The sequence below is a fragment of the Emys orbicularis genome, chromosome 19 (assembly GCF_028017835.1).
Source record: "Emys orbicularis isolate rEmyOrb1 chromosome 19, rEmyOrb1.hap1, whole genome shotgun sequence".
In the NCBI taxonomy this organism is placed as follows: Eukaryota; Metazoa; Chordata; order Testudines; family Emydidae; genus Emys; species Emys orbicularis.
The window spans coordinates 2,999,012-3,024,942 of record NC_088701.1 but is presented as its reverse complement, the minus strand read 5'-3'; the positions used below and the strand labels follow the sequence as shown (position 1 = coordinate 3,024,942).

General features: G+C 61.2%; 3 protein-coding genes across 3 annotated transcripts; 2 read left to right on the top strand and 1 right to left on the bottom strand.

The window, feature by feature from the left end:
- The first annotated feature begins 9,625 nt into the window (after nt 1–9,625).
- Nucleotides 9,626–13,643, top strand: DHPS (deoxyhypusine synthase). Its single transcript, XM_065419511.1, has 9 exons — nt 9,626–9,829; nt 10,136–10,300; nt 10,549–10,670; nt 11,071–11,167; nt 11,650–11,736; nt 12,365–12,470; nt 12,878–12,981; nt 13,245–13,370; nt 13,492–13,643. Exons 1-9 carry the CDS (start codon nt 9,626–9,628, stop codon nt 13,585–13,587), a joined length of 1,107 nt encoding a protein of 368 aa, XP_065275583.1. The 3' UTR covers nt 13,588–13,643.
- A 1,459-nt stretch (nt 13,644–15,102) lies between these two features.
- On the bottom strand, nt 15,103–19,092 carry WDR83 (WD repeat domain 83). The gene is made up of 9 exons (XM_065419612.1): nt 18,990–19,092; nt 18,392–18,512; nt 17,877–17,982; nt 17,235–17,283; nt 16,975–17,101; nt 16,573–16,640; nt 15,960–16,068; nt 15,395–15,509; nt 15,103–15,258 (listed from the first exon to the last, which is right to left on the bottom strand). Exons 1-9 carry the CDS (start codon nt 19,090–19,092, stop codon nt 15,103–15,105), a joined length of 954 nt encoding a protein of 317 aa, XP_065275684.1.
- A 970-nt stretch (nt 19,093–20,062) lies between these two features.
- Nucleotides 20,063–24,277, top strand: WDR83OS (WD repeat domain 83 opposite strand). The gene is made up of 4 exons (XM_065419505.1): nt 20,063–20,132; nt 21,995–22,100; nt 23,171–23,268; nt 24,028–24,277. Exons 1-4 carry the CDS (start codon nt 20,083–20,085, stop codon nt 24,092–24,094), a joined length of 321 nt encoding a protein of 106 aa, XP_065275577.1. The 5' UTR covers nt 20,063–20,082; the 3' UTR covers nt 24,095–24,277.
- Nucleotides 24,278–25,931: the final 1,654 nt, after the last annotated feature.

Genomic DNA, 25,931 nt, shown 5'->3' with positions numbered 1-25,931 from the left:
TCGCTGCCCGTTTCTGTCAGTCTCCACCAGCCCCCTGATGCCCCCACCTCTGCCCTATTTATCCCCCCCCAGGGCACCCCCTGCCTGCCCTTGCTCGCAGCAGCCAGAGGTTCAGTCGGGCTCCCCGCCCGCCCCACATGCTTTGATGCCTTTGAAGCCACCCGGGCCCTGTACAGAGCGAAATGTCACCCAGCAAAGTGCGGCCGCTGCTGCGGGGCTAAGGGCAGCGCCCCCTGCTGGGCCGGGGCAGCGTTTTCCCTGGCAGGGGGGCTCCAGCGTCTCAGCCCCGAGAGCAGCCGGAGCTACTGCAGGCTGCTCTGCCGAAATGCAGCCAGGCCTGGGGTGAAGGGCTCGCAGGGGTGGGGGAGGGGCGAGAGTGGCACTCATGCCTTGGGATCCAGGAGTCCTTCCAAGAGCCCCTTCCTCAGGCCCACCACTAGGCCCCACGCCCCTCCCGCTGCTGGGGAGAGAACCCAGGAGTCCTGGCTCCCAGCCCCCCGCTCTAACCATTACACCCCACGCCCCTCCCGCCGCTGGGGATAGAACCCAGGAGTCCTGGCTCCCAGCCCCCCGCTCTAACCACTAGACCCCACGCCCCTCCCGCCGCTGGGGAGAGAACCCAGGAGTCCTGGCTCCCAGCCCCTTGCTCTAACCATTACACCCCACGCCCCTCCCGCCGCTGGGGAGAGAACCCAGGAGTCCTGGCTCCCAGCCCCCCGCTCTAACCACTAGACCCCACACCCCTCCCGCTGCTGGGGAGAGAACCCAGGAGTCCTGGCTCCCAGCCCCTTGCTCTAACCATTACACCCCACGCCCCTCCCGCCGCTGGGGAGAGAACCCAGGAGTCCTGGCTCCCAGCCCCCCGCTCTAACCATTACACCCCACTCCCCTCCCGCTGCTGGGGATAGAACCCAGGAGTCCTGGCTCCCAGCCCCCCTGCTCTAACCACTAGACCCCACACCCCTCCCGCCACTGTGGATAGCACCCAGGATTCCCGGCTCCCAGGCCCCCGCTCTAACCATTACACCCCACGCCCCTCCCGCCGCTGGGGAGAGAACCCAGGAGTCCTGGCTCCCAGCCCCCCGCTCTAACCATTACACCCCACGCCCCTCCCGCCGCTGGGGAGAGAACCGAGGAGTCCTGGCTCCCAGCCCCCTTGCTCTAAGCACTAGACCCCACTCCCCTCCCGCCGCTGGGGAGAGAACCCAGGAGTCCTGGCTCCCAGCCCCCCGCTCTAACCATTACACCCCACGCCCCTCCCGCCGCTGGGGATAGAACCCAGGAGTCCTGGCTCCCAGCCCCCTGCTCTAACCATTACACCCCACGCCCCTCCCGCCGCTGGGGAGAGAACCCAGGAGTCCTGGCTCCCAGCCCCCCGCTCTAACCACTAGACCCCATACCCCTCCCGCTGCTGGGGAGAGAACCCAGGAGTCCTGGCTCCCAGCCCCTTGCTCTAACCATTACACCCCACGCCCCTCCCGCCGCTGGGGAGAGAACCCAGGAGTCCTGGCTCCCAGCCCCCCGCTCTAACCATTACACCCCACTCCCCTCCCGCTGCTGGGGATAGAACCCAGGAGTCCTGGCTCCCAGCCCCCCTGCTCTAACCACTAGACCCCACACCCCTCCCGCCACTGTGGATAGCACCCAGGATTCCCGGCTCCCAGGCCCCCGCTCTAACCATTACACCCCACGCCCCTCCCGCCGCTGGGGAGAGAACCCAGGAGTCCTGGCTCCCAGCCCCCCGCTCTAACCATTACACCCCACGCCCCTCCCGCCGCTGGGGAGAGAACCCAGGAGTCCTGGCTCCCAGCCCCCTTGCTCTAAGCACTAGACCCCACTCCCCTCCCGCCGCTGGGGAGAGAACCCAGGAGTCCTGGCTCCCAGCCCCCCGCTCTAACCATTACACCCCACGCCCCTCCCGCCGCTGGGGATAGAACCCAGGAGTCCTGGCTCCCAGCCCCCTGCTCTAACCATTACACCCCACGCCCCTCCCGCCGCTGGGGAGAGAACCCAGGAGTCCTGGCTCCCAGCCCCTTGCTCTAAGCACTAGGCCCCACACCCCTCCCGCCGCTGGGGAGAGAACCCAGGAGTCCTGGCTCCCAGCCCCCCTGCTCTAACCACTAGACCCCACACCCCTCCCGCTGCTGGGGAGAGAACCCAGGAGTCCTGGCTCCCAGCCCCCCCGCTCTAACCACTAGACCCCACACCCCTCCCGTCACTGTGGATAGCACCCAGGATTCCCGGCTCCCAGGCCCCCGCTCTAACCATTACACCCCATGCCCCTCCCGCCACTGGGGAGAGAACCCAGGAGTCCTGGCTCCCAGCCCCTCCTGCTCTAAGCACTAGGCCCCACTCCCCTCCTTGATCTAGGAAAAGAACCCAGGAGTCCTGCCTCCCACTGCTGGGTTCATGAGCCCACAGGCAAACCTCTGGTGTCACGGGACCCCAGGGTCCTCCTGGGAAGAGCTGCAGGAGTTCAATCAATCGGCCTGCAAAGGATGAGGGTATCTGGGGGGCAGGGAGCTGCGGCTCTAACCCACGGGCAGGGGCTGAGCATTTCCAAGCTGCCAGGCTGGGTCGGGCACAGCTGCAGGCCCCGCTGCGGAATCTGTCCCCCTCGGGCAGTTCTGGAATGCTGCAGGGCTGTAGCACCTCCCCATTCCCATTCTGACGTGGGGCAGGAACGTGGGGGTCCCTCGCTGGCTTGCAGCTGGGAAAAGGGGGGGCTGTGCAGGGACCCCGCACCTTGGCTTTCCGGGGTCCCCCCTCCAGACTGCTGGGCACCCCCGGAGGTTGGCAGACAGGGTTGTAGGTCAGCGGCGGTCACTCTGCTGTGAAGACAGACTTCCCTTTGCCCGGGCATCCGGTCCAGCTGGCTTGGGGCCCCGGGAGGTCACGGCTGTTGGCGTAAAGGCGAGGTGGGGCAGGGGGAGAAATCTGCTCATGGGGCCGGGGTAGCAGGACACTCCCTTTGTCCGGGCTGGGCCTCATGTGTCTCCTGCTCAGCGCGTGATCGAGACTCGCGTCCACTGCTCCCCACACCTCAGCCCCACCGGAGAGCGGCAGGGGGCGCCGGCTGGCAAGGGTGGGTGATAAAGGGGCAGAGGGAATCCAATAAGGGTGGGGCAGTAGATGGGGAGAGGAACCAGAAAGAGGGGGCAGCTTCGATACCACCATGATGGGCGCAGTAGAAGCGATGAAAGGAGCTGGGAGGTGGAGGTAATACAGCCTGTACCCCAGTTTTTGTGGCTCAAGGCAGCAGGGGTAGCACGTGTGGTGTTGCCCGCTCCAGTGAACAGAACCTGAGCAATGAGTCACTCGACCCTGGCTGCAGGCAGCCTCAGGCGGACGGGACACGTTCCAGCCAGCGCAGGATTGCCGGGAAGGGCCAGTTCATCGATCCCAAGGGGACCGGTGTGATCACCTAATCCGACCCCCTCTAACCGGCCATGCGATTGCCCTGGTAGGATTCAATTCCCGTGTGAAGGAGAGTTAGAAAAACCTCCCGTCTTCATTTAAACCCTGTCAGGGATGGAGACTCTGCCAGGACCCTTGGCAAAGGGTTAATTTACCCTCACTGTTCACTATGTATGCCTCCCGGACGGCTCTGTGCTGCAAAAGCCCAGCTAGGAGCCGATGGTTCCCGGAGTACAGTTCCCCAGAACAGAGAGCTGGTCTGCGGTCCCAGCAGGTAGAGCTGGGAACAGAACCGGGCTGCTTTGCCTTTCAGAAGGAACAGGCCCCGGTATGTGCGTCTGGAACCGCTCTAGCCCGATATGGTGCTGAGTCACCGTACAGGCCCCCTATGGCAGATTACGAGGCTGCTAACTCAGCACCTGGGTCTGTAGCTCGGGTAGGAACGGCTCATGCATTTACATACCCAGGACTCTGGTTCTGTTCCCCAGCTGACCTAAATGGGGACAAGCCCGAGAGCTGACACACACAGGGTATGTCTACACTACAAAATTAGGTTGATTTTCTAGAAGTAAATTTTTAGAAATCGATTTTATACAGTTAATTGCGTATGTCCCCACTAAGCGCATGAAGTCGGCGGCGTGCGGCCTCACTACCAGAGCTCGCATCGACTCACTGAGCGTTGCACTGTGGGTAGCTATCCCACAGTTCCTGCAGTCTCCGCCGCCCATTGGAATTCTGGGTTAAGCTCCCAATGCCTGATGGGGGAAAAACATTGTCACCCCTCCCTCCATGAAAGCAACGGCGGACAATCGTTTCGCACCTTTTTTCCATGCAGACGCCATCCCACGGCAAGCGTGCAGGCCGCTCAGCTCACCTCACCGACACCGCCGCGGTTGTGTCCGGGGTGCTGCTGGCAGCAGGCGGTGCAGTAGGACTGCTAACTGTCATCATCCACCGCTTCCGCTGCATCTCTGCTTTCCTGCTCTCCTGCAAACGCCCTTCCACAGCAAGTGTGGAGCCCGCTCAGCTCACCGCTGCTGCTGCGAGCATTGTAAACACCTCGCGCATTATCCTGCGGTATGTGCAGAACCTGCAAAAGCAGGCGAGGAGGCGGCAACAGCGCGATCACGAGAGAGATAAGGACATGGATACAGATTTCTCTCAAAGCACGGGCCCTGGCAACTTGGACATCGTGGTGTTAATGGGGCAGGGTCATGCCGTGGAACGTCGATTCTGGGACCAGGAAACAAGCACAGACTGGTGGGACCGCATAGTGTTGCAGGTCTGGGATGATTCTCAGTGGCTGCGAAATTTTCGCATGCATAAGGGCACTTTCATGGAACTTTGTGACTTGCTTTCCCCTGCCCTGAAGCGCCAGAATACCAAGATGAGAGCAGCCCTCACAGTTGAGAAGCGAGTGGCGATAGCCCTCTGGAAGCTTGCAATGACAGACAGCTACCGGTCAGTCGGGAATGAATTTGGAGTGGGCAAATCTACTGTGGGGGCTGGGGTGATCCAAGCAGCCAACGCAATCACTGAGCTGCTGCTATCAAGGGTAGTGACTCTGGGAAATATGCAGGTCATAGCGGATGGCTTTGCTGCAATGGGATTCCCTAACTGTGGTGGGGTGATAGACGGACCGCATATCCCTATCTTGGGACCGGACCACCTTGGCAGCCAATACATAAACCGCAAGGGATACTTTTCAACGGTGCTGCAAGCACTGGTGGATCACAAGGGACGTTTCACCAACATCAATGTGGGATGGCCGGGAAAGGTACATGACGCTCGCATCTTCAGGAACTCTGGTCTGTTTGAACAGCTGCAGGAAGGAACTTACTTCCCAGACCAGAAAATTATCGTTAGGGATGTTTAAATGCCAATAGTTATGCTCAGGGACCCAGCCTACCCCTTAATGCCAGGGCTCATGAAGCCGTACACAGGCACCCTGGACAGTAGTAAGGAGCTGTTCAACTATAGGCTGAGCAAGTGCAGAATGGTGGTAGAATGTTCCTTTGGACGTTTAAAAGCTCGCTGGCGTAGTTTACTGACTAGGTTAGACCTCAGCGAAACCAATATTCCCATTATTATTGCTGCTTGTTGAGTGCTCCACAATATCTGTGAGAGTAGGGGAGGGACGTTTATGGCGGGGTGGGAGGCTGGGAGCCAATTACACACAGCCAGACACCAGGGCGATTAGAAGAGCACAGCAGGGCGCCCTGCGCATCAGAGAAGCTTTGAAAACCAGTTTCATGACTGGCCAGGCTACGGTGTGACAGTTCTGTTTGTTTCTCCTTGATGAAAACCTGCCCCCTTGGTTGACTCTACTTCCCTGTAAGCCAACCGACCTCCCCCCTTCGATCACCAGTTTCAGAGGCAATAAAGTCATTATTGTTTCCAAATCATGCATTCTTTATTAATACATCACAAACTTATTGAATGCCAGCCTTCCGTTGCTTGGGCAATCCTCTGGGGTGGAGTGGCTGGGTGCCCGTAGCCTCCCCCGCCCACGTTCTTGGGCGTCAGGGTGAGGAGGATATGGAACTTGGGGAGGAGGGCGGGTGGTTATACAGGGACTGCTCCTGATGCCTTTCCTGCAGCTCCACCAGACGCCTGAGCAGGTCAGTTTGTTCCTGCATTAGCTTCAGCATTTCATCCTGTCTCCTCCCATCGCGCTGCTGCCACCTCTCCTCTTGCTCCCACCTCCTCTCCTCGCGCTCCCACCTCCTCTCCTCGCGCTCCCACCTCCTCTCCTCTCGTTCATTTTCTGCTTTCCTGAACTCTGCCATTGTTTGCCTCCATGCATTCTGCTGAGCTCTTTCAGTGCGGAAGGACTGCATGAGTTCTGAGAACATCTCGTCGCAAGTGCGTTTTTTTGGCCTTCTAATCTGCACTAGCCTCTGGGACGGAGATGATAGGGGGAGCATAGAAACATTTGCAGCTGTGGGAGGGAAAAAAAGGGAGAGTAGTATTTAAAAAAGACACCTTTTAGAGAACAAAGGGAAGACTATTTCACACTGAATCAAGCGGTTCACATTACATAGCACATGTGCTTTTGGTACGAGGTCGCATTTTGCCTTATATTGAGTGCCTGCCGGTTTGGCGTGAGAGATCACTCACGCTCAGCTGGGCAACCGAATTCGGCTTGCAGGCAGCCAGGGTAAGGCAAAGGGTTTCGGCTTCTTCAGCCTTCATAACATGTGGGAACGGTTTCAAACAGCAGCGCCCTCCTTTCCCCTACCCAGAAAAGCCCGTTGGGTTGGTCATTTAAAAGGTGGGGCTGAGGTTTTAGGGTGAATGTGCAGCACAATCCAACCCCCCCCCCACCCCCAATTCTTTGGGATGATTGCTTCAACCTCACCCCCCCACCCCGTGGCTAGAATCAGGAAAGATCCCTGTCAGCCAAACACGAACAGCTCAGCTAGCCAGAAATTGCTCTCTCCTAGGTCTCAGCCTACCAGCTGGGTGTGAACGATTCACCCCCATTAAGTGCTTCGAGGGCACCTCTGGCCCAGGGGCTGCTGGCTGCCGGGCGTGTGTGTGTGTGTGTGTGTGGGGGGGGGGGATCTCTAACTCACACAGGCTCTCAGCCGCTTAGCCTGAGGGGGCATTTGAGAAACTCACTAAAAACTCCCTCTGTGTGCGAAGGGGTGGGGCGGACAGAGCAATGCAGACAGCTCTCCTGCTCCCAGCAGCAGCCCACACAATGGGGAATGTACATTTCCCAGAGCCGAGGGGGAGAGAGGAGCTGCTGATCCTGCTCCTCCGGGACAGCCGCATCAACTTCTTGCTCAGGGAGGAGTAAAAGCCCGGCCCACTTCGACCTGCCGTGGGAGCCGGGTTAGACCCTGCAGCCACACGGGCTCATCTGCTGGTTCCCTGCCCAAACAGCTGGTCGGCGGCTGCCCACTACAGCAGATTGGTTAGAAACAGCTAATCCAGCCGCCCGCCAAAGGTTCAGGGGGCTCCGCGTGCCCCAGGGCTGATTTGCAGCTGCCCCAGCTGATGATCATCTAGGGTGACCCTAGGTCCGTATTTTCCCGGACGTGTTTAGCTAGTTACCAATTCCTCCCGGGCGGGATCTAAGAACTGAAAAGCCGGACCTGTCCGGGAAAATACGGCCGCGTGGGAAATTAACCATGAAACACGCTGGCTTTGAAGCCCTGTATTCAAGTTACAAAGGGTCTCACCAGAGGTGCCTTCCCCGGCTTCGTGGTCCCGGCGTTCTGCCTGCCCCATTGCGTCTCCACATATAGCGATCAGATCCAGCACCTCCTGGTCGCTCCAGGCTGCAGCTCGTGTGCGCTTCTGGCCCGGCATGGTCACCGGTGCTGATCCGCTCCCCACGCTGGCCAAACGGGAAATGAAATTCAAAAGTTCCCGGGGCTTTTCCTGTCTACCTGGCCAGTGCATCTGAGTTGAGAGCGCTGTCCAGAGCGGTCACAGTGGAGCACTCTGGGATAGCTCCCGGAGGCCAACACCGTGGAATTGCGTCCACCCCACCCCACATTCGACCCAGCGAGGTCGATTGGAGCGCTAAACCCCTTGCCGGGGACCAATACTTGACCCTTGAAGGCCACCGTACCCGGCTTCTGTTCAAGATGGCGGCTCCCAGGCGTACGGACCCAGCGCTGCGGTGGTTGAGGGGCAAGATGGCAGCGTCCAGCAGTACGGACGCGGGGCGCGCGCGTGACCCAGCGGGGCTGCCGTAGGCGGCCGGAGTCAACATGGCGGCGGCCAGGACCAGGAATGCGGCATCGGGTCTAGCGGGGGCCTGAGGCGCCGGTACGAGCCACCCGGGTCGGGGGCCGCGGCAGGGCCGGGGCCGGGTGTCTGCGGCGCTCCCCGGGGGCCTGGTGGGGGGCTTGCACGGAGGCGGGGCTGCAGGGGGGGCGGCTCGCACGAGGATGGGGCTTCCTGGGGGCTCGGGGGGGCTGGAGCGCGCTCGGAGCCGGGACTCCCCGGGGGCTCGGAGCGGGGGGGGCTGGAGCTCGCTCGGAGCGGGGGGGGGGCTGGAGCTCGCTCGGAGCGGGGGGGGACTCCCTGGGGGCTCGGAGCGGGGGGGGGGACTCCCTGGGGGTTCGGAGCGGGGGGGGGCCTGGAGCTTGCTCGGAGCGGGGGGGGGGACTCCCTGGGGGCTCGGAGCAGGGGGGGCCTGGAGCTTGCTCGGAGCGGGGGGGGGAACTCCCTGGGGGCTCGGAGCTGGGGGGGCCTGGAGCTTGCTCGGAGCGGGGGGGGGGGGAACTCCCTGGGGGCTCGGAGCAGGGGGGGCCTGGAGCTTGCTCGGAGCGGGGAGGGGACTCCCTGGGGGCTCGGAGCTGGGGGGGTGCTGGAGCTCGCTCGGAGCGGGGCGGGGCTCGGAGCGGGGGGGGGGGCTGGAGCTCGCTCGGAGCGGGGGGGGACTCCCCGGGGGCTCGGAGCGGGGGGGGGGCTGGAGCGCACTCGGAGCGCGGGGGGGACTCCCCGGGGGCTCGGAGCGGGGGGGGGCTGGAGCTCGCTCGGAGCGGGGAGGGGGGGTCCCTGGGGGTTCGGAGCGGGGGGGGCTGGAGCTTGCTCGGAGCGGGGGGGGGGACTCCCTGGGGGCTCGGAGCTGGGGGGGCCTGGAGCTTGCTCGGAGCGGGGGGGGGGGAACTCCCTGGGGGCTCGGAGCAGGGGGGGCCTGGAGCTTGCTCGGAGCGGGGAGGGGACTCCCTGGGGGCTCGGAGCTGGGGGGGTGCTGGAGCTCGCTCGGAGCGGGGCGGGGCTCGGAGCAGGGGGGGGGCTGGAGCTCGCTCGGAGCGGGGGGGGGACTCCCCGGGGGCTCGGAGCGGGGGGGGGGCTGGAGCGCACTCGGAGCGCGGGGGGGGACTCCCCGGGGGCTCGGAGCGGGGGGGGGGGCTGGAGCTCGCTCGGAGCGGGGAGGGGGGGTCCCTGGGGGTTCGGAGCGGGGGGGGCTGGAGCTTGCTCGGAGCGGGGGGGGGGACTCCCTGGGGGCTCGGAGCTGGGGGGGCCTGGAGCTTGCTCGGAGCGGGGGGGGGGAACTCCCTGGGGGCTCGGAGCAGGGGGGGCCTGGAGCTTGCTCGGAGCGGGGCGGGGATCGGAGCGGGGGGGGGGGTCTGGAGCTCGCTCGGAGCGGGGACTCGTTCAGGAGCCTGGCGAGGGGCTGCCCCTGCCCCGTCCATGACCCCCCCCTTTCCCATCACACCAGAGCTGCGCAGGCCCCGGCCCCATGGAGCGCGCCGGGGAGGGGTTCCCGGCCGCGGCCGTGGCGGCTGTGCTGAAGCCCAGCGCTGGCCTGCCCGAGGCGAGCCTGCAGGTGCGCGGCTACGACTTCGACCGCGGGCTGGATCACCGCGCCCTGCTCCAGTCCTACCTCACCACCGGCTTCCAGGCCACCAGCTTCGGGCAGGCCGTGCAGGAGATCAACAGGATGGTGAGAACGGGGGGAGGGGGAGGCTGGGTTCTGTCCTGGCTCCGGGAGGGGAGTGGGGTGGAGTGGTTAGAGCAGGATGAGGGGGTCTGGGAGTCAGGACTCCTGGGTTCTGTACCTCTGCTGGCTGTGGGGAAGCCACTGCTCCGCTCTGTGCCTCAGTTTCTCCATGTCCCATTCTCTCCTTGAGGCTGCCAATGAGAGCCAGGGGGGAGGGGGCCGGTAGCTTGGGCGCCTGTGCAGGGGGGGGGTGAGTGCCTCGACCCGCCAGCCTGGGTGCCCCTGACGTGTGGCTGCTCCGGTTCCCAGATCGCGGCGAAGCTGGAGCCGCTGGGCGAGGAGGAGGAGACCCGCGCCGACCTGAACCCCTGCCGCCAGCAGCCCTCGGGCTGCACCATCTTCCTGGGCTTCACCTCCAACCTCATCAGCTCGGGCATCCGCGAGACCATCCGCTACCTGGTGCAGCACAACATGGTATGGCCCCTGCCTCTCCCCCCCCAGTCACTGAGCACTGCGCCCCCCCACCCCCAGTGTCCCTTGGCACTGAGCACCTGTGTCCCCGAGGACCCCTCCCAGAGCCATATCCCCCCATTCCCCTCAACCCCAGTGCTGGGCTCCGACACTGAACAGCGGCCACCCCGCCGACCCTTCAGCTGGGGGCTCCCAGCACTGGGGTCCCAGGGTGGGGGGGTCTGACAGGCAGGGGTCCCTGTGCCGCGCAGGTGGACGTGCTGGTCACCACAGCAGGCGGCGTGGAAGAGGATCTCATCAAATGCCTGGCACCTACCTACGTGGGGGAATTCAGCCTGCGGGGGAAGGAGCTTCGGCAGAGCGGGATCAACAGGTACTGGGGGTCGGGGGGCTGCTCCGGTCTAGCTGGAAGGGCGCACGGCTGGGAGGCAGGACTCCTGGGTTCTCTGGGAGGGTAGTGGGATTTAGTGGTGGGAGGGGGGCGGGGGGGGCTGGGAGCCAGGACTCCTGGGTTCTGTCCCTGGTTTGGGAGGAGAGTGGGGTCTAGGGGTTAGAGTGGGGAGGCTGCGGGTCAGGAACTGATGCTCTAGAGGTAAAAGGCTCCATCTCCTGTTCCTAGCCACTCCACCAGGATCCTCTCTGCTCCCCCGATCTGTGGGGATCAGGACATGCCAGCTGTGTCCCTGTTCCTTGGGGCAGAGTGGGCTTGTGGAGAGGCTGAGTCCAGCTCGTTTTGGGGGGGCCGGGGGCTGAACCTGCTTGTTTCTCTCCAGGATTGGGAACCTGCTGGTGCCCAACGACAACTACTGCAAGTTCGAAGACTGGCTCATGCCCATCCTGGACCAGATGGTCGCTGAGCAGAACGTGGAGGTGAGAGCCAGGGGGGTGGGGAAGCTTCAGGGGAGGCCGTGTCCCAGGGGAGGGGATGGTGCTGGGCCTGTAGGACACTGGGAAAGTCTCTGACGTGATCCCTACTAAACCCCCCCACTCTCCCTGCCAAAATACTTGGCATGTGTAGATGGGAAGGGAGTGGTTAGAGAAAGGGGGGCTGGGAGTCAGGACGCCTGGGTTCTATCCCTGGCTCTGGGAATGGAGTGGGGGGGTCTAGTGGGTTGAGCAGAGGGTGGGTGGGGCACTGGGAGTCAAGACTCTTGGGTTCTACCCCTTGGGAGAGTCACTTCCCGTCGTGCCTCAGTTTCCCTATCTGTACCGTAACGGGGAGAGCTGTGAGGATGAGCAGGTGAACGTCGATAACTCCCTCTGAGCTGGGGGGGGGGGGGGCAGGGCAGGGGTCGGGTCACCCAGGCAGGAGGGGGTGGTTTCACCACAGCTTTGGCCCTTGGGTCCTGCAGGGTGTGAAATGGACCCCGTCCAAGATGATCGCACGGCTGGGCAAGGAAATAAACAACCCTGAATCGGTCTATTACTGGGCACAGAAGGTCAGTTTTTTTGGGGGGGGCGGGGAGGGATTTGGGAGGGTCCTGTTCATTTCCCCACTGGGGTTCTGGCTAACCTTTTCCGGGCTAGGATTTGACTGTTAGCTGAACCATACCGCCATCTACCCCCCCTCCCCCCCCGCCCCTCCCTCTCTGGGAGAGCCTGGGTGACCGGCTGGTTGGAGCGCTGCCCCTTTAAGAGCAGGCTAGATAATGATTCAGAAATCGGCCACATCCCCTGGGTTCCACCCGGTCTTGGGGCGGGGGATCAGCAGCTTGTTCCCCGAGGCTTCAGCCCTTCCGCGTGGGAGGCCAATCCGCAGCGCCCCCCCCCCCCCCATCATGGGGGGAACAAATCTCTCCCATCTCTTGCTATATGTCCATGCAGCACCTGACACAACAGGGGCCCTGATCTCAGTCGGGGGAGGAGGGGGGTTCTAGGCTCTACCATAATATAGTGGCCCTGCTCCTCCACAAATGCTACTTTGAGGGAGACCCCCCACCCCGAAGGGTGGTGTTCTACCCTCAGCCCACCCAATCAATTGCCACAGGGGGAACTAACCCAAACTCTCCCTCCCGTCTCCTCTGCCCTGCCCCACGCTCCCTGCCCCACTCATGTGCCCCTTTGCAGAACAACATCCCGGTGCTGAGCCCGGCCCTGACGGACGGATCCCTGGGGGACATGATCTTCTTCCACTCCTACAAGAACCCCGGTTTGGTGCTGGACATTGTGGAAGGTGATTGTCTCCTTCCCCCCAGGCATGGGCCTTTCTCTGCAGCATCCTGATAGCTCAGCGCCCCGCTCCCAGCCCCCTGGCTTAGACTGGGCAGGAATCGCAGGCCCAATGCCTGCAGTGCTGAGGGGATTCCTAGTGTGTGTGGGGGACCCCCTTCAAATCGAGCTCTAGGGAACCCTCCCTGCATTACCGCAGAGCGTACAGATTGTCCCCCTGCTGAGACCCCCCCCACCCCAGACAAGGCGCAGAGGGGCTCCTGGGTTCTAGCCCAGCTCGGGGAGGGCAGTGGGATTTAATGGTTAAGGCAGGGGAGGGGGCAGGGGCGGGGCAGGACTCCTGGGTCCTCTTCCTGGGTGGGAGCAGGCGGCAGGAAGAAGGGGGTCACCGTGGTCTCTTTCTCTCGGCAGATCTCCGGCTGATCAACACCCAGGCCATCTTCGCCAAGAAGACGGGCATGATCATCCTGGGAGGGGGCCTGGTCAAACACCACATCGCCAATGCCAACCTGATGGTGAGGAAGGGCTCGGGCTGGGATGGTGGGTGTGTCCCTGCTGGCTGGGCTCGGGTGGGCCTGCCTGCTGCCTCCCGCTGGCTGGGCTTGTGTGTGTTAACCCAGGTGTATCTAAGAGCCCTGCAATAGCTTTAGGTCCAACATTCATTTGGGGGATTAAATTGATCACCTCAAACTGCACATTCCCTCCCCCTGTCCTGCTTGGGGAGGGGGCTGGGAGAAACCCACCCTGGGGTCACGCTCCCTCTGTCTCCGCCTTGCAGAGGAATGGGGCTGACTACGCCGTCTACGTTAACACGGCACAGGAGTTCGACGGCTCCGACTCGGGGGCCCGGCCAGATGAGGCGGTGTCCTGGGGGAAGATCCGCATGGACGCCAAGCCCGTGAAGGTGGGCGTGGAGATCTGGAGGGTGGCTGTTTGGGGGTTGGGGAGCTGCAGGGATTGGGGGACGCGGGGGTGGAGGATCTGGGTGCCTGCACTCATGTCCCTGGTTGCTCTCCCGGTGGCAGGTTTATGCCGACGCCTCCCTGGTTTTCCCGCTGCTGGTGGCTGAGACCTTCGCCCAGAAAGCCAGCACCTTTGCCTCCGAGAAGCAGCACGACTGAGACCCCCCAGCCCAGCAGGACCCTGGACTGGGACGCAGCATGGGGAGGCCGGATGGAGAGGGGAGTCCTAGGCCCCAGGAACAAATGGGCTCGTACCCAAGCCGTTTTCCCTCTCCCCCGCCCATCACCAGAGACTGCACCCCCCCCCCCCCCCCCAGCCTCTGCCCCTGTGGCTGTGCCGGGATCGCAGGGAAGTGGGAGAGGGACTGGCTTTATCCCTTTCCCTCTCTATAACCCCTTGCTTCCAAATTCACAAGGGCTGGGGCGTGCCTGGGCGTCAGAACTCCTGGGTTTGAGTCCCGGCTCTGCCCCCCCCCCCCCCCGCTGTACAAGGGGGGTGGCCTTGCCCGCCCTCAGGGGCTGTGATGCTCGGTGCATTGAGGCCTTAGGTGAGGGCAGGGTTGTGATCAGCTCCCCCCCAGGGTGTTGGCAGAGCCTGGCACCCGCCCCTCCCCCCCCCCCCAATCCGCCTTGGGCCCCATGGACTCCTGCTCGGCCCTGATTGGACACTTTGGGTGGCGGGGGGCAGTATGGCTAGGCCTGGTCCCACTGAGGCACGGCACATGTTAAACATGATTTTATTATTCAGCTTTTGGGAAAGAGCAACTGTGCTCCCATCCCCTGTGCTCAGGCCACCTGTTAGCAGCAGCGAAGAGCCAGCCAGCCATCGCAGCTCCCCTCTAACGTCAGCGGCTGAGCGGCACTAAACCCCCGCTGCTGCGTGTTCCGTCCCCAGCGACCCCGAGGGGAGAACGCCCCTAGCGCAGGCTAACGGAGCCCTGTCCCGAGGGCAGCCTGGGGGCTGGGAGCTGTGCCCCCTGGGGAGAGCCGGGGCGCGTCTGTCCTAACCTGTGCTACGAACACCCCCTTTTGCAGGGGGGAGAGATCCGCCCGGCAGCGCTGAGCTCTGGCACCCGCCCGCCCCTGCCACAGGGAAAATGGAGTGTTTAGCTCTGGCTGGAGCTGGTGCCCAGGTGTGAGTTTCCACAGGGGGCACTGGTCGTGCCCTCGCTGGACCTGTCGGGGGCAGGGGGAGGGTGACTGTGGGGTACTTGACCGATGGAACGGACGCCTGGCAGCAGTAGCCGTGCCCAGCCTGGCACTGGGGGATAGATTTTGGGGAAGATTTTAAAAAAACAAAGCCCCAGATGGATGATGGTTAGAGGCCTTGGGGGGTCCCCCCCATTAATGTCTTCTGAAGTCTCCCCACCCCCAGGCCCTCTGAGCCAGTTGTGGCTGTGTCCAGATGCCCCCTGGAGTGGGGGGCTGGGCAGTTAGAGGGGGGCTGTAGGGTCAGTGGTTGATAGAGGGTTGCTGGGCAGGCCCAGGACTCCTGCATGGCTGGGCTCTGAGCTGCTGTGTAGGGCAAGAAGTCGGGCTCCCCCCCCGCCCCCCCGCACGCCATGCGCTGGGGCTTGATGCTGCCGCCCCCACTCCGAGACAGGGCTCAATAAAGCAGCTGCCCCAAGGCTGAGTCCGTGTGTGATTGGCCGGAGGGACGCCTGATGCTCCCGCTCAACAGGCGGGCGGCTGCTCCTCGGCTGTGTGGGTCTCCTCCCTCCAGAACTGCACGCGCCCCTCGGTGGCCGTGAGCAGACCGGGCTCGCTGGGGTGGAAGGACAGGGACTGGACCACGCCTCTGCCCACGGGCAGGCTCAGCGTCAGGGAGCCCTGTGGGGGGAGGAAAGGCCCCAGTGAGAACGACCCGGGCGGCTAGGAACGGGGGGGGGGGGGGGGGGGCGACCCCCAGGGCAGGGGGGATGGTGCTGCCGCGGGCTAGACTTGCCCTGCGCAGCCCCCCTCTCACCTCAACCAGGTCCCAGAAATACACCTGCCCGTCCTCCGAGCAGCTGGCCACGTGCGTGTCCTTCTCGCTCAGGCAGCAGTCCAGCTTGTAGGCCGTGTTCTTGTGGCCGGTGTATCTAGAGCGGAACAGACCAGACGGGGTCTGCACGGGGAACCCCTCATGCTGCACCCCACCTGGATCACACCGCCAGCCCGTGCCCCAGGCTGGCCCGACGCCACCTTTCCTTGTGTGCAGGGCCCTAGCGCGCTGAGCAGCCCCTCACGAGGGACCAGCGGCCCTGGATTTCAGTGAGGCAGGTGCCTAAATATCTTGGAGGGGCTGGGCCTGGGGGGGCTGCAGCGGGGGGGAGGGGAGCTCAGAGTCAGTCGCTCACCCCTGCGGCAGGCAGTGTCTGTGTTTAAGGCCCCAGACTCGGGGAGGGGCTGTCCCCGGGAAAGCGAGAGACTCTTGTGAAACAAGGGTCCTGAGACTGGCTGAGCCCCAGCTCTGTGCCTGGGGAGGAGGGGGAGTGTCCCCCACACGTGCGTCCGAGGGCTCCCGGCCAGAGGGCGAGGGGGTGACGTACTCGCCCAGAAGCTCCCCAGTGTCCTTGTCCAGCAGGCGCAGGGTGGAGTCCAGGCTGGCAGCCAGCGTGCACTGCCCGTCCTTGCTGAAACACACGCTGGTGACGGGGCCTGCAAGGACAAAGCAGCAGACGCTGGAGGTGACGGAAACCAGGAGTTGGCACAGAGGGGGGTGTGGGTAAAAGCCCAGCCAGCCTGCCCAGGGTCTGGATCAGAGCCAGCGCCTCATTTCCTGCACCCCCCCCCAAGCCAGCACCACCCTAGGGATGGATTGGAGCCAGCGCCCCTAGAGGGGAAGGGCCCTGTGTCACATTCCCTGACAGCTTGTTTCCCATGTTGGAGCAGCATTGGAACTGGCGCCCCCTAGAGGCTATTCCCTACCCCTTAATCAGCCAAGCCAACCTCCCCTCCCCCATGGCAACTAGTGTCAGGCAGCAGTGGGGGGATCTTTCGGGGGATTCTCTATCCCTGGCGGGATGTTTCCCACAAGCAGGAATGAACCCAGGGAAGTTCTCTGTCCTGGGCCATAGAGGAAGTCAGCCCAGAGGATCACACGCCCTCTTCTGGCCGTGGCTCTGTGGCGCAGGCTCCGGCGGCAGCTGTTTTCTCACTTACTTCCAACGTAATCCGAGTACAGCTCCCCTGCGCGCAGGTCGTAGCGCCGGACGCGGCCGTCCACAGAGCTGGGGGACGACGACAGGGGGAGGGGTTATAGGGCAAGTACAGAGGCTGACACGCCCAGGCCCCCAACACACACACACTGCCCAGGCCCAGCTGGGGCGCTCCCAGGGCAGCTCCTGGGAATGTAGCTGGAGGAGGGGGGAGTCAAGCCCCTGAACCAGCTCCTTTCCCGCATATGGCAACCCACAGCCCTGGTGGGGGAGGTTACCTGCCTCGCCCTACCCTGATGAAGGTTCTTCAGTCTGTGCCCTGGGGGCTCTGGCTGTGGGTCTACAGCTCAATTGCAGGGGCCGGCCCCCTCTCAGCCCCGTCCTGCCCCAGCGGAGCGCCCCTCACCCAGAGAGGATCTCGTAATCCGACACTTTCAGGCTGGACACCCCGTCCTTGGCTTCGTCCAGGATCTGGATGGGGTCGGGTCTGCGTGAGCGGCAGTCCCAGCAGCGGACGCTGGAATCGATTGAGCCTAGGAGAGAGCACAGCGCAGATTCGGGGGAACAGCCTGGGCACATCCCGGGCTGGACCTAGCCCGGCCACACCACAGAGTTCCTTAAGGACCCGCAATGAGTCAGCTGGGGCTTCGGAGCCGCTTTGCTTACCCGACAGGATCACGGTGGCCTCCTCGTTGAACTGCACACAGTTCACCTTCTGTGGATGGAGAGACCCGTCAGGAAGGACAGCCGGGGCCAAGTCCAGCGCACGGGGCGTGGCCCTTGAGTGCGCTCCCTGCAGTCGCTGGGCCATCCCTCGAGCAATCTCCCCCTAAGCCACACTGATCCCCTCACCCCCTCCTCAACCTGGCTGCAGCTTCCCCAACAGCCCCCCCATCTCCCCTCCCAATGCTCCCTACAAGCAACTCAACGTAACCCCGAGCTGCTTCACCATCCTGTAACCCTCCCCCTGTGCCCACACTCAGTTGCTGCACCTGTCCGGGTGCCGCTCTAGGCAGCACCACCTCGATTCAGTCCCCGCCCTGGTAGCAGGAAGGGTTAAGGCCGCATCGGTCACACCCACTGGCTGAGAGCAAGGGAGCCTCCCCGGACTGATGTAATAAGTGATGGGGCAGGCAGCTACCCCTGCAACTTGCGTTAAGTCCCAGTGGGACAGGGAGAGAGTAGCTGGGCCTCCCCCGGCCCCTCCCCACACCCAGCCAAGTCATTCCCCACATGTAGCAGGCTGGCTGATATCAGCCTGCGGCACCCCCAACCTAGGCAGCACTGCAGTAACCAAACGGGTCTCACCCCCGCGTGACCTCTGAACTTGCGGATCACCTGCCCACTGGCTACATCCCACAGGACGACCGTTTTGTCGGCCCCACAGGAACAGAGCTGGCTGTTATCAAAGGAGCTGTGGGGGAAGCAGGAAGACAAGGTTAGGCGTTACCGTGGGGATATGACCACGCAGGGGGAGGTTACAGACGCGCATCTACGAGGCTTTGCATCCCTTTGTCATGTCGGCGTAGCTGTCCCCATTTTACGGCTAGGGGGAAACTGAGGCACAAGGGGGAGATATGCCACACAGCAAATCAGTGACATAATAGAACCCAGGAGTCCTGACTCTCAGTGTCCCTCCTGCACAACCCACTAGAAACCACTCACTCCCAGAGCTGGGGACAGATCTCCGGAGTCCTCACTCCGCCTCCGCCAATACCCTTCCCCACCTGCTCTAACCACTTGCATGCCAAACACTCTAAAGTGGCGTTGATCCTGAAGCCCCTGGGGTTTCGAGAGAAGTGGAGTCCGTCCCCCGCCCTTACCCAGCCGCGTCCAACACTTCGTAGCCGTGGCCACTGTAGGTCTTCAGGAGGGTCCCCTTGTGGGGGTTCCACAGCTTCAGGGACTTGTCGCTTCCGCAGGTAAGACAGTAATTTCCATCCACTGCAGGAGACAGGACAGAGAATGATGCAAGGGGACAGCATAGCAACCCCACAGCTTGTGCCTGCCCCACAGAGGCATCAGCCCCACATCCAGCATTTCCACCCCACAGCTGTGCTCTCCTCCCTGCTGTCCTCTTGCTCTGCATGGCTCCCTGCTAGTCCCACTCCTCCATGCATGCTCTCCCAGCCGCCCCCCCCAAACGATGGAAGAAACTAAGGGCAGATCTCCACTAAGACACACCCTCCCCTCATTCCCACCAGGACACAACAATAAGCAACACACTAACAGTCTGGACTCTTGACATCTGCTGGCATCAACAGGGCTCTAAATGCCCCACACGGCTCGGACTTCATTGCTCTAACCACTCGACCCCACTCCCCTCCCAGAGCTGAGAACAGAATCCAGGAGTCCTGCCCCTCATTTCAACCCACTAGACCCCACTGCCTCACTTCATGGGGCCCGTGAGGACACACTCACCATTAAACCTCACTGCCCTGACCGCTCCCTGTTTGCACTCCAGAGTCTGCACCAGCTTCTTTGGCAGCTCTGGCTTCTTGGGCTTCGGCTCAGGAAACGCCATGATGGGACCCAAGCGGCTGGTACCTACGGTGGCTAAATCTGAGAGATCTGGACTCTGTGAGCGTGGGGCTGGGGTGATGCTGGGGCGGGTTACAAATCTCTCACCAGACTCTGGCTTTACGGGTGTCTCCCTCGGGGCTGGAGTCACTCGCTCACAAGCTGGGGGAAGCGGTTGGTGCCGTCCTGGCTAAGGAAACAACAGGAAAGTGATTTGGTGGCTGTTGCTGGCACAGGAGGCAGGGAAAAGGAAAACCCAACCCCCGCTAGATCTAGGCCTTGGCTGGGTTTGATGTGCAGTCCGGGGGGGGGGGGGGGGTCGGGGACACAGAGGTCATCCGATTAAGACCCAGGGAGCTGCACACATTTAGAGCCATCCCTGACCCATCCCCTATAGAGCTGTGTGCAGTGTCCTTCAACCCACTCCCTATGACCTCCACAGCCTTGCACCTATAGAGCCCCCTATAGCCCCCCCCCGTTCCTTCCAGTGTCCTTCCAACCCCTATAGCCCCCCCCCAGTCTATTACAGGCTCACTCATCCCCTATATGCTCCCGAGCCCCCTCCGTTCCTTCCAATCCCTATAGCCCCCCAGGCTATTACAGGCTCACTCATCCCCTATATGCTCCCGAGCCCCCTATAGCCCCCCCCAGCCCATCAGTCTCACTCCTCCCCAGCCCTAGGGCCCCCTCCCGCTTCCTCTCCCCCACGCAGTACCTGGGGAGAGGGGCGCTCCGTGTCCAGCTCCCATTCCCGTCCCCCGGCCCCGCAGGTTCCGGCTCCCTTGGTTCCGCCCGCCTTGGCCCCGCCTGCTCTGAGCCGGGACCCGCCGCGGGGGGCAGAGCTCGTTGTCGGCCCCGCCTCGTTCCCTGCCCGCCCCCCCGTGGGGTCAGGCTCGGGGACCGGCTCGCCCCGGCCAGGCGCGGGGGAAGGGGGTCATCCGGAACCATTGCTTCGGGCCGCGGGGTGTTACACCGATCCGCGCCCCCCGGGAGCATGGCCAGCAACAGCATGGCGGACCCCCGGCGGCCCAACAAGGTGCTGAGGTGAGCGGCCGGGCGGGGCCTGTGTAGGGGGCGAGTTCTGCTAAGTGGCTCCATGTCTAGTTGGCAGCCGGTTTCAAGCGGAGTGCCCCAAGGGTCGGTCCTGGGGCTGGTTTTGTTCAATATCTTCATTAATGATCTGGAGGATGGCGTGGACTGCACTCTCAGCAAGTTTGCAGATGACACTAAACTGGGAGGAGTGGTAGATACGCTGGAGGGTAGGGACAGGATACAGAGGGACCTAGACAAATTAGAGGATTGGGCCAAAAGAAACCTGATGAGGTTCAACAAGGACAAGTGCAGAGTCCTGCACTTAGGACGGAAGAATCCCATTCACTGTTACTGACTAGGGACCGAGTGGCTAGGCAGCAGTTCTGCAGAAAAGGACCTAGGGGTTAGAGTGGATGAGAAGCTGGATGAGTGGACAGTGTGCCCTTGTTGCCAAGAAGGCTAATGGCATTTTGGGCTGTATAAGTAGGGGCATTTCCAGCAGATCGAGGGACGTGATCGTTCCCCTCTATTGGACATTGGTGAGGCCTCATCTGGAGTACTGTGTCCAGTTTTGGGCCCCACACTACAAGAAGGATGTGGAAAAATTGGAGGGAGTCCAGCGGAGGGCAACAAAAATGATCATGGGGCTGGAGCACATGACTTATGAGGAGAGGCTGAGGGAACTGGGATTGTTTAGTCTGCAGAAGAGAAGAATGAGGAGGGATCTGATAGCTGCTTTCAACTACCTGAAGGGGGGTTCCAAAGAGGATGGAGCTCGGCTGTTCTCAGTGGTGGCAGATGACAGAACAAGGAGTAATGGTCTCAAGTTGCAGTGGGGGAGGTTTAGGTTGGATATTAGGAAAAACTTTTTCACCAGGAGGGTGGTGAAGCACTGGAATAGGTTACCTAGGGAGGTGGTGGAATCTCCATCCTTATTGGTTTTTAAGGCCCAGCTTGACAAAGCCCTCGCTGGGATGAGGATTGGTCCTGCTTTGAGCAGGGGGTTGGACTAGATGACCTCCTGAGATACCCCCTTCCAACCCTGATATTCTATGATTCGGGATCCCCATAGTGAGGCCACGGCGCTGCCCCATAGAGAATGCTGAAGCGTGCCCCCGAGGGATGTCTGAACAGCGAGCTCCATGTGGTAGCCCCTTGATAGCCAAAGCCTCAGGGTGGGGGCAAATTGTCCTGTTAAACAGGAAGGGGTGATCGCTATGGGGTCTGTATCTGGTGGGGTTACCCAGCGAGACCCCAAGGGTGAGTGATCGCTATGGGGTCTGTATCTGGTGGGGTTACCCAGCGGGATCCCCAAGGGGTGGGTGGTAGGAATCTGGCCAGTTGTCAGAGGGTTATGGGTGACAGTCTTTTGGCAGAGAGGAGGGAACTGGAGATACTGGCACCTCCCACCCCAGGTTATTCTTGTTCCCTAGTCCCCCCTCTTGCCAATGGCAACCAACCGGAAACCTGCCAACACGTTTCCCACAGCCCCAAGAACAGACCTCAGATAGGACTGATTTTAGATCCCTCTCTACCTGCATTAGACCTGGTTATTGGAGGTGAAAGGCTCCATAGCTCATTCCCTGATTGTGCTAAGCTGCTCAGGCCTGGGGGTGGATATGAACCAGTGCCCTAGATGAGAAAGCCCCCGTGTCTGATTCCTCATCCCCACCCTGTGCCACCCAGTCTGCCTGAGCTAGGGCTGGACTGATACCAGTGACCTGGAGATGAAAGGCCCCTAATCCCATTCCACACCCTCGCAGATCCCTGTTTAACTTCATGTTACCTATGGAGACGAGGGCTAATAGTTTCCAAGCGTGAGTTAACACTCCCGTCTCTCTCTCGTAACATGCTATTGCACGCTTGCTTTGTAGGTACAAGCCTCCGTCTACGGAGAACAACCCCACGCTGGAAGATCCCACTCCAGATTACATGAACCTGTTGGGGATGATTTTCAGCATGTGTGGCTTAATGCTTAAGGTGAGCAGGAAAGGAATGAACATTAGATCTTGCGTAGGTAAGATGCCTTCTAGGGCGAAGCAAACATGAGATGCATGCTCTTTATTATAAAGGACATCTGTGCAGCTGGGCGCTGTAACACTCCATAGCCTCACCATGCCTGTTCCCTTAACCAACTGGCTGCTCTTTCACAGAATCCTAGAAATGCTGGGCAAGGAGGGACCTCAAGAGGGACCTAGTGTGTATCTGAATTGCAAAGACATACCCACGGTGCCGATTCTCAGAGCCAGAGCAATTGGCTCGGCTGCAGGGCTAAAAATAGCAGTGTAGACGTTCCCACTCAGGCGGGAGCCTGGGCTCCAAGACCCTCCTGCTTTGGCAGGTTTCAGATCCCGGGCTCCAGCCCAGGCGGGAATGTGCACACTGCCATTTTTAGCCCTGCAGCTCAAGCCCCGTGAGCCTGAGTCAAGTGCCCCAGGCTCTGAGACTCAGTGCCACAGGTTTTTCTTTACAATGTAGACATGCCCATAGTGCATCTCCCCCCCACCCACTGAGGCAGGGTTAAGTATGCCAAGACCATCCCTCACAAACGTTTGTCTAACCTGTGCTTAAAAACCTCCAGTGACAGGGATTCCACAGCCTCCCTATGTTAAATGATTTGGGGGATGGAAGATGAGGAGACCTAGAGTGGTCTAAGCCATTGCACTGAAACAGGATTGGAAGAGGAGTCGTCATTACTTCTGTTCCTGGCTGAGTGTTTAGTGGGTAGAAAAGGAACTGGGAGTCAAGGCTCTAGTGGGCTCTTCCTGGCTGGAGGAGGGAGTGTGTCCTAATGGTTAAATCAGGGGACTGGGAGCCAGGACTTCAGGGTCCTGTTCCCAGCTCTGCTACTGACTCGCTGTGTGACTTTGGGCGAGTCAGTGAAATGGTACTGATACTAACTTCACAAGGGAGCAGGGATTGTGATCTTTGTTTAATGAATGTTTTAAAGAGCTCTGAGACTTGCCCAGTATTATTAGCTATTGAAGATCCTGAGAGATTCCGTAAGTGCCCACTTTGAGGCTCTCAAATTAGTTCCTCTGTGTTTCTAGCTGAAGTGGTGTGCTTGGATTGCTGTCTATTGCTCCTTCATTAGCTTTGCCAACTCCAGAAGCTCAGAGGACACCAAACAGATGATGAGCAGCTTCATGTGAGTCATTGTCTTCCTTTAACCGTCTTATTCACTGACCATGTGAATCGAAGACGTGCGTCCAAATGTGCCTACCTGTCCATGTTGTGGTTAGAGCAGAGGAGTAGAAGCCAGAACTTCTGGGTTCTGTGCCCAACTCTGCCACTAATACTGCATGATTTTGTACTTTGACACTTTCCTGCTGCCTTGGTTTCTCCATCTGTAAAATGGGGATAAAATGGTGTTGGTGATTAGTACGGAGCACTCTTCATCCTAGTCCGCAATGAACCAGTGCCCCAGCATGGTGCTTTGGTGATAAAGGGCTGGTCTGTTGGAGGTGCCATCGTTTGAATGAGATGTAAAAGCAAGGTCTCGCTCGTTCTTGGATATTAAATTCCACGGCATCTTTTCCTAAAAGCTGAGCTGTGAACCCATGTCCTGACCAGTTCCCAACTCTGGAATCTACCGTCTGTTTCCTTAAATACCTACACTGCAGTTCCAGTTGGATGAAAAATTCTTCATCTCCTGTCAAAAACTGGTACAGTGTTTGATGTTAAGCAGCTGCTGCCTTCCACTGTAGAGGTGGCTCCATTTCTGTGTGGGTAAGCAATCCTTGTATGCATGGTTGAGAAAGCAAGTACTTTGGAATCCCTGGGAATTGTTCACCAACATGCTAGTGCTGTACAAGACCCAGACATGATGGTGGATATTGAAATAATAATAAAAAACCTCATGGTTGGTTGGTTTTTAAAATGATTGATTTTCCTCCTCTGGATTCAGGTTGTCTATCTCTGCTGTGGTGATGTCCTATCTACAGAATCCCCAACCCATGTCCCCGCCTTGGTGAAGAAATTACAGCTCATTGCACAACTCCTTCTTGCAAATCCCAGAGAGACACTGTCGGGGGAGAGGAAGGATTCACACACTAGAACCATCTGTTTGTACAAGCAGTGTGTTGTAACACTCGGCTATCAAATTAAATGGGTTGTTGTTGTAAGAGCTTTGGTTTAAAAAAACAATCTGTGCGCATGTAGAATGGTGCCTTTCGTCTCTTTGTCACCAGTTTCATAGGGGCTGAAAGTACTTCCCATCTCTGATATTTTGTGGGTCTCAGTCCAGTTTCCAAGGTTCCGCATTGTAAAAATAATTCACCATGACTGGCACTAACTGACTTGTTGACAGTACAGAGGCCAAGTGTTGACTAGGCCACAGAGATTGCTCTCTGCTGGATGGGGTCCTCGCCTATTGGGAAGACGGCATCGGGGGAAGCTTAAGCTGGCCCCAGCCCATGCTGCATCTGCTCTGTGGACAGAGGACTTTAGTCTCAGAGGTTTGTTCTGTTGGCACCTTTTCACCAGCACTAGATCAATATACACTTTAGCTTCAAACCAGCAGGATGCTGCTGGCTGTAGTTCACCTCCGAGGCCAGCGGCGAAGGGCTGGGGGCTTGAGCCTAGAACATGGTTATTAGGAAGCACTCGCACCGTTTCACTGAAAAGGGCTGAAGTTTCAGATTCAGCAGGCATGTGGACGGAGGGGTGGGGCCGTGCAAACCTTGCCCCAGCCCTCAACGCTCCTGGTGGCAGCGCAAAGCACAGCTGGCCCTGTCCCCGCACAAAGGGGCCGGCCTCAGCTCCCTGGGAGAGATTCACTCCAGGCCACGGAGCCCACCAATGGGGGAGCCCCTCACTGGCTCTCAGGTGGCATCCCCTAGAGACTGGCCCCCTGGGAGGTGGTTGCCCCAGCCCTCCCCACTCCCTGCCCTCTGGCCTGCCGTCAAGGGGGAGTCAGTTTTGGGAGGGAGATAGACGGAGGTGAGATTTTGTGGGAGCTAGGGGAGGTGTCCATGGGCAGGGGGCAAAGGTGGAGGGCGGGGGTGGTTTGTGGGATCTGGGTGTTTGGCGGGGGGTTGAGAGAGCGGGGGGCATAGGAATGTGGGGACTGGTGGCGGTGCCGGGGGGGGGGGGCAAGTGTGGGGCATAGGAATGTCAGGGGGGTTGTGGGGGCTGGGGGCAGTGCCTGAGGGGTGTGTGTTGGAACTGGGGGGAGCATGGGATTGGGGGGGCTGGGGGCAGTGGCTGGGGGGGGTGGGAACTGGGGGGGAGGCATGGGAAGGGGGGGGTTGTGGGGGCTGGTGGCGGTGCCTGAGGGGGGGTTGGGAGCTGGGGGGAGCATGGGAAGGGGGGGGTTGTGGGGGCTGGTGGCGGTGCCTGAGGGGGGTGTGGGAGCTGGGGGGGCATGGGAATGGGGGGGGTTGTGGGGGCTGGTTGGCGGTGCCTGAGGGGGGGGTGGGAGCTGGGGGGGCATGGAATGGGGGGGGTTGTGGGGGCTGGTGGCGGTGCCTGAGGGGGGGGTGGGAGCTGGGGGAGCATGGGAAGGGGGGGGTTGTGGGGGCTGGTGGCGGTGCCTGCAGGGGGGGGTGGGAGCTGGGGGGAGCATGGGAAGGGGGGGGTTGAGGGGGCTGGTGGCGTGCCTGAGGGGGGTGGGAGCTGGGGGGGGCATGGGAATGTGGGGGGTTGTGGGGGGCTGGTGGCGGTGCCTGAGGGGGGGGTGGGAGCTGGGGGAGCATGGGAAGGGGGGGTTGTGGGGGCTGGTGGCGGTGCCTGAGGGGGGGTGGGAGCTGGGGGGAGCATGGGAAGGGGGGGTTGGGGGGCTGGTGGTGGTGAGCCTGAGGGGGGGGGGTG